The sequence below is a fragment of the Plectropomus leopardus genome, chromosome 19 (assembly GCF_008729295.1).
Source record: "Plectropomus leopardus isolate mb chromosome 19, YSFRI_Pleo_2.0, whole genome shotgun sequence".
In the NCBI taxonomy this organism is placed as follows: domain Eukaryota; kingdom Metazoa; phylum Chordata; class Actinopteri; order Perciformes; family Serranidae; genus Plectropomus; species Plectropomus leopardus.
The window spans coordinates 29,542,014-29,549,645 of NC_056481.1; the positions used below are offsets into that span (position 1 = coordinate 29,542,014).

The following is a 7,632-nucleotide window of genomic DNA, read 5'->3' on the forward strand; positions in this document are numbered from 1 at the left end:
ATAATCTGTACCGTTTATTCTGTATACATTGATCTTGTTTCTCTCATGAAATAATATCCACAGACAACGACTTGGCGATAAATGAGGATAATTTATTTAGACTAATAAAATGAAGAGTAAATAGATGAAATAGTATGACATATAAAAGGACAGTGAACACATAAAAGTGAACCTACGTGATGTATGTTCAGGTGATGTAAATAATTAATTATGGATGATAGTGGAGGAAATACGTGACCGTCTAAAACGTGGATGCGCACTGAACGGTGACGTAGAATTTAGAAATTTGGCATTAAAGCTTCGCTATACGACGTCAAGTCTGATCACTAGAAAATGTTATTCTGCCTACTTTTGTCGACTTGATTAGACTTCTCCGGGGAGGTCCAGGTCCTCGCGCCACTCCAGGGTAGAGCTGCGGCGCGTCTTCCAGACGAGGTGACCCGCTGAAAGGCGGTCTTTAACTGGCCTCGGTGTTCGCCTCAGCGAACCGGTAAAAGTCTTTAAACAAAGTCCTTAAGGGCAGGCAACGGATGCTGATAGTTTGTGCAGCAGGTGTTGCATCTAGATCTGTGGCAGAGTTTATGGCGAATGGCGGAGTGTCCTTCTCAATTAAAACTCGCAGAAATAATCAAAGTAATCCCACTGGTCTGAGGGAGTCACTTTAAATTATTAATTTGATTTTACTTAAAAACGAATTACCGAAAGTGTCTTTACTGACCAAAAACTGGTATAAAGAAAAGCGTCAAAGAGATTTAAAAGAAAATGGCTTCAAAAGTTAAAGTTCAGCAAAGCTCTGGTGTGCTGTTGCGGCTCCGCTTATAAAATTGAAGAAAAGAAAAGTTGCGAGCGCGGATGCATGAGACGCGCCGCGGTAGAAAGGAGCGAAGAAAAACTTCAGAAGAGAGAAGAGGAGAAGCCTTGAGAAGAGAGAGCTTAGAGAGAGAGAGCCACTCAGTTTTTATCTTTCGATTTGGGGGTGCGGATGGAAGGCGGAGTTAGTGAACTTTTGCACCGAGCGATCGCACATCTGGTATAAGTTTCTAAAAGACCTAATGTAATTTAGGAGACATTTATGTCTCTGAACTTTATGAGGAATTACGCGATCTAACCCGTGGTGTATAAATTCACGTATCTCCTCACCACTATAGTCTCATCACAGTAACTTCAAATGCATGTTAGGAGACCTAAAAGTAATTTATAACGTAACACATGATTCTGAAGATCCTTTGCTCAATTTTGTGAAATGACCACGCATAACATAACATTGTACCATGGATCCTAAGAAACTTGGTGATTACTTAGATATAGGATTACTTTTAACATTATACAATGAATTCAAAATACAATGTAACTACAAAGTTGGTTACGAGCTTACTAATAACTAAGACCACTAGATGGCAGTATAGTTCCATTATAACAAAGGGGAATAAAACGTACTTTACCTAACTCATTCAAATTACATGAGATGAAAAGAATGGGAGGTGCTCCTATCTGTTTACTGAAGCAGGGAGACAACCTCACCCCCAGTCACAAAGATTAGGGAAGAAAGGGAAATTTTAACTTACAACCTTGGTCCAAGTCATTCTGTCAGATGTTTATCACAACACAGGGTTATATAATGGTTTTACCCAATGTTTGACCAGTTGGTTATCTCAGCAGGGGAGGCAATACGATGGTTGTTTGGTATTGCTTGGGTGATCCCAGGAGGTCGTTCAGATGCCTTACATCCTGTGGTATGCTGATGGGACCTTCGGAGTGCTTACCTTCCACCATATGTCAGGATGGAGGGTGTCAGATACTGACACTTTCCCGTGGCTTAAAAAGGCAGAGCGTGTTTGCAGACATCCCTAGGGAGTATAAGTTAAGTTAATTAACAACCCCCTGTTGGATGTTTTGGGTTCGTAAAACAGTGTCTCTTGACGTGTCCCCCACTTGCCCAGGGGACATTGAGCTCTGGAGTTCCTCAGAGGAAAAATGTAATGACCACGCCAAGGCAGTCCACTACAGGGGTTCAGCATCTTGCCTTGGCATTCTTTGACATATCGACTGGGGGAGCCGGGGATCAAACCACCAACCTTCCAATTAGAAGACGACGCACTCCACCACTTGAGCCACAGCGGTTCTAGTCATTTTATAGGTCAAGTCTCACCAAATGTAATTGCTACTATGTGGGCCTGAAATCACACATAAAGACATTCAGGCCCAGTGAATCCCCAAGAGTCCCAGCTTTCCAGTAATTCATTTTTGAATTTTTAAGATTGTTTTGGGACCCCAGAATACAGAAGTATTCAAACGCAATGGGCAAAAGTCACACATTTATACTGCATGCAAAAACACTACATGAATTTTGCCTCAAACTGCGTGGGGTTAGTTTAAAGAGGGCATAGCCGTTAAGGGGAGGCTCTTTGGGTACCCATAGAACCCATTTTCATTCAGATATTTTGAGGTGAGAGGTCAAGGGACCTCTGTGAAAATGGCCGCGCAACAGCCTGGCCAACATTTTCCAAACTTTGGAGTGTTAACTCCTCCACACAATGACATTGTGGTCTTGTAGTTTCAAATGATACCAAAAAATTCATTCCAAAATAGATCAAAAATTGGATTTCATTAGAATGGGTGGCACAGTGGTACTGTGGGTAGTATGGCAGCCTCAAAGCAAAAGGTTCAATGATCTAAAGGGAGGGGACCTTGTGGGATCTTGGGGAGAGTATATGTTCTCCCCTGCCATATGTGTTTTCTTTGGGTTCTCTTGTTTCTTCCCACAGTCCAAAGACAGGCAGGTTAGGACAACTGTCATAATAACTTGTAGGTGTTAATGTGAGTTTGATCTGTGGTTGGTTGTCACCCCTGTAATTAACAGTCCACCCTTCAGTTGACTGGTGACTTGTCCAGGTTGTACCCCACCTCTTGCCTTGTCAGTTATTAGTGGCCAGCTCCCCACAACCTGTAAAGGATCAGCAAAAACAGATTAAAGATGGATATTATACAAACGGTCATGTATCCCAGTATACAATATACATTAGAGACCATGTTAGGTAGACAGGAGTGATGCAAGACTTTAACAAGTTAATAACATGATGTTCTACCCTCCTAGGTGGTTTGTTCTCGTTTACATCCTGTTCTGTGGTCTGGTCTTTCATTATATTTCTGTCGCAGCTTCTGGCCAAATCTCTTCTGACTCCTGGCCCCTTTTATTCTGCAGCTTGTGGAGACTCTTCTGCCACTGTCAGACCTGGGGGCCCGTGTCAAGAGTGCAGTGGACTTAATCACTTCCAGCCACAAGAACATCAGCCAAGAATCACTTCAGTTTGCAGCAACCACCTTCTACTACAAGCTAAAGGCTGCTGATGACTATGTGCCTGCAACAAAATACCATGGCAATGTGACACTACTGCGTGCTAAAACTAGTAGCGAATACGAACAAAACCTGGGAGCTGACTACAATCTCAGCGAGGTAACACACATTAGTATACTCACACACATTTGCATGGGTTTCAAGCCCCACTTGTGTTTATTTCAAACAAATTATTTCTGGTATTTTTACCAGTCTAAAGTGAATGCTCCATCACACCTGAATATAAATTCATAATAATACACATACTATCACCTAATTTTCAATTAAATCTTTGTACCTACTCAAGTTCTTCTGAACATTTAAAGTCTTGAACATCTATTTGCTATTTAACTTGTTTTTCAGTTAAAAAAATAAATAAATAAGAATTAAGGGGATATATCGGCAAAAGTGGTATATAATGTATAATTAGTATTATAATTAGTATGTTTCATCCAGTGTATAATCACCTAAAAATGAGAAATGTTTGTTTTGCTTTGTTGTTACCTTAGAATGAGCCATTTATAGCTACATAGGGAGTGTGTCCTCATTTATAGAGATTGCCATGTTGCACGACCATTTTTCTACAGTAGCCCAGAATGGACAAACCAAACACTGGCTTTAGATAGACCCGCGTTTTCACTTAGGCCACTGAAGTAAGCAGCCCCTCCATGATGAGCAGTGATGTTGATTATTTTAATTTCAGGTCTCCTCTCTCTCTGATTGGCTGATTGACATTAATACCCTAATCATAACCAACCCTCGCCTTGAAGGTAACAAGTACTATCCAATCATAAAAAGAGTAGGGCAGAGTAAGATGGGCCATTCCTTCGCCATCCTAGGATTCACTGTGAGCGTAGCATGAATGTCTCATCATGTGAATTCGGGGGCCAACAGCAAATAGTGCTGATCATGGTGCTACAACGACCATCTAAATTTCAAAAGTTTGAAATTTTATAAAAAATCATTGGGATGTGCTACAGCTTTGAAACTTACACCAAAATGTAGGCTCAGTTTTAAAGAAACTTTTTTTACATCTCACTGTGGTGAAATTAAGAAAACTTACAGAAGTTTTAGAAGACTTAGAAATTAAGTCATTCAGTCAGTTTTAATCAAATACTGTAAAACTCATTAAACCTCTCACCTCCCACATTTTTTGCTCAATTGTCACCAAACTAGGCATCTTCAGACAGTCCCTTACCAACTAATAAACTAACCTTGAGCCTACAATGCATCAAATTGTTTGACTGTAAATGGTGCTGTAAACATAAATTGCTACATAAATCTTCAAAGTTCATGTAAAAAAAAAAAAAATCATTTTGAATGCATTTTGAATTCTGCCTTCATGTAAATTTTTGCAGGCTATGGAAAATGTGTATGTTTAAACATCAGTTTTTCACTTATAAAGCAAATCAGTCTTTATAAAAACAAATTATCAACATTACTATGCTGTCTAGATGGATTATGCAAATTCTCAGAATTGTGTCTTGATAACTGAATTTTTGACAGCAGTTTGAAATCTGCCTATCCATGCACAGACAGATTATTGCCATCCCTTTTTGTATGACGTCAGGTCAGAGTGAGTGGGCTCGGACACAAATCTAAACAGCATGCATAGCTCATCAATCACCAGAGATAATTTCTGCGCAAGACTGGCTAGGCTTAAACAAGCGTTCCGTGTTCCTCATGTACACGAATCCACAAAAACACTCGAAAACACCATAGTATGCATGCCAGGCAAGGAGTTGGTGGTGTAACTTTGTAATGATGCACCAAAGAACAACACAACACGCATGCGTGAAGTGCAGCCATGACATCAGTGTTCTTAGAGGTCTTGCGCATTGTCAAAAAGCCAAACCCCAACAAAATGTTGACATTTAATGCAAGACCTGTTGCAGTCTTAACGGCCCCTCAGGAAATGCTTCTAACAATGGGGAGGATAACTCTGTATCTGGGGATCTACACACTTTTATTACATAGTAATAAAAAGATAAAAATATGCACTTTATTTTTTGTAGTTTTTAAAATGTTACACCTACTTAAATTTTTTTAATTGTTTTTTTTTTAATCCTAACCTTTCTTATTGCAGATCCTCTTGACTATGTCATCCCACATATTGTTATACATATTGACAGCATGATTATGTGACAAACTTTTAAATTCCTCTCTACTTAAATGCTGAAAAATTCTGTCTGATTCGTATGTCTTTATTCAGGTATGTGATGGTAAGGTGTCAGTCCACATTATTGAGGGAGACCACCGCACTTTTCTGGAAGGAGAGGGGGCGGAGTCCATCAATAGCATCATCCACAGCTCACTGGTTGAGCCACGGGTCACGGCAAGAGAGGGCTAGGCAGGCTCAACCCAACCACAACTTCCACCTTCACACCATTTCCACAGCATCCCCTAAAAGTTCTCTAAAGTTGTTTGATACAGTGAGAATGCCACACAGCATTTTTTTGTTCTGTGCCATTTTGACCTAATAACCCAAATGCACCTTTTCTGATCTTACTTGTCAATTCAAGCAATGGACAGTCTCCCTAACCTAATCAGTGCTCTTAGCTGTTATCTTCCTGTTTGTTAAATACAATGTGATTGTCAGTTTGTTCATTGAAATATTTTAAATTATATCTTACTGTCACCATGTTTCATTTAGCCTTTTTTCGGTTATATTAGGGATACCAACTTTAAGCAGTCAAGAGCCCGCTATACTTATAGTGGACATTTACTGATTAATCATCAGCATTTTGTAAAATACAATACTTTGAACTATTTACATGAGCTATTTTCATAGCACACTCCAAGTTAATTAGGAAGAAGCAAGGCTGGACTGGGACAAAAATAATCGGCCCTGGCATTTTGGCCCAGACCGACCTAACCTAATCAGATACACTAATTTTTTCAGACATTTGAAGGTCACCTGTTAAGTGGCGATGTCTAAGGAGTTCTTCCCCCAAGAATTTTGAGTATCAAACAAACTTAAATCTGCATTCTAGTGAATTTTTACGCGCCAATTTACGCCTTTAACACACACACACACGTATATATGTATAATAGGTGACACACTTTAAGAGATTACTTCCTTAGACAAAAGACACAAATGGGGACTTTAAGGTATATCATGAATACAAGTGTGTTGCCACAGCAGAAATAACATTAAGGATTATTATTCTACAGGAAAATAAGTATCTGAAAGCAATACAGAATGTGATTATATTCCTTCTATTTTTTTTTAATATTTTGGATTGTCACTTGCCACCTGAATTTTGTTTTCCTTTATAACTTGGTGCATAAAAATTTTCCTGGATGCAAGAATTCTTGTAAGATGACAGCGGCACCAAATTGCCACTTTCTCATTGGCTGCTCTTTGTGCTCAATAATGGCACCTAATTAAAACTTAAATGTCAAATTTCTAACTGTTGCATTTGTTTAACACTCAAACATTTAAATTCCTACTAACATGGCTTTTTTGCTACCATGAAATTTAATGATAATGACATTCCTACTCTGACAATGTATTACTGGTAATATAACCATTATAACCATTTGAAGGTTTTTCTTTTTTTGAATTTGTTTGTTTTTTCAAAAAGAGATGTTTACCTGTGTACAACATTGTGTTGTTTTCATTCTATTTGACCTTGTAGCAAAACGGATCCAAGCCAAACCAAGACTCACTCAAATTCTAGCCTCCAGGAACAATGAAATGTGCTGCAAACAGCTCAAAAAGTGTCATTGGTTTTTTTTTCCATGTATTGTAAAAAATATTACCGAGTGAGCACACTGACAGACCTTCATTGACAAGTATAAATGGATGGCTTTAGCAGGACATGGAAACACACATGGAAAACATAAAAAAATGAAAACACATTTTTAAATCCAGTGTATTCACAAGGGATTAACTTTAGAGTGTTGATAATTATAATTTCCTCTAAGATACTTTGTGCCCTGCTACTAATGAAATATAACTATAAATGTGTGAAACCAATCCTTATTTTTATCCTGTAGCACTCAAAATAAAATGTAGATATCTGAGTTGGTGAAAGGGTCTGTTCACAACATTTTCTTTCTGACAAAGTTGTTGATGCCAACACATTGTTGAGTTTATGGGTCACTTTGCTTCTTCTGTGTGAACACAAGATGTTGCTCTGAGGGCGAAAAGTAGTGACAGTTACTTTATTCTTACAAAACCATAGTGATGCACTGTCCTGGGATTTTTGCTGAAAGGCTGTGTAATCCCAGAGGTCAGGACTCCCATGACCCTCAGTTTTTTTCATGACCCTCCACAGCAATGGTAAATGTAC

At 38.9% G+C, this 7,632-nt stretch overlaps 1 protein-coding gene across 1 annotated transcript in view; it reads left to right on the plus strand.

Moving 5' to 3' along the window:
* Positions 1-7,373, plus strand: part of fasn (fatty acid synthase) — a gene marked incomplete at its 5' end in the record, with an annotated part of 49,751 nt that extends 42,378 nt beyond the window's left edge. The window contains 2 exons of the mRNA XM_042507433.1: positions 3,203-3,454; positions 5,547-7,373. Coding sequence (XP_042363367.1) covers positions 3,203-3,454; positions 5,547-5,684 — 390 coding nt within the window. The remainder of the gene's footprint in view (positions 1-3,202; positions 3,455-5,546) is intronic.
* Between the last annotated feature and the right edge of the window lie 259 nt (positions 7,374-7,632).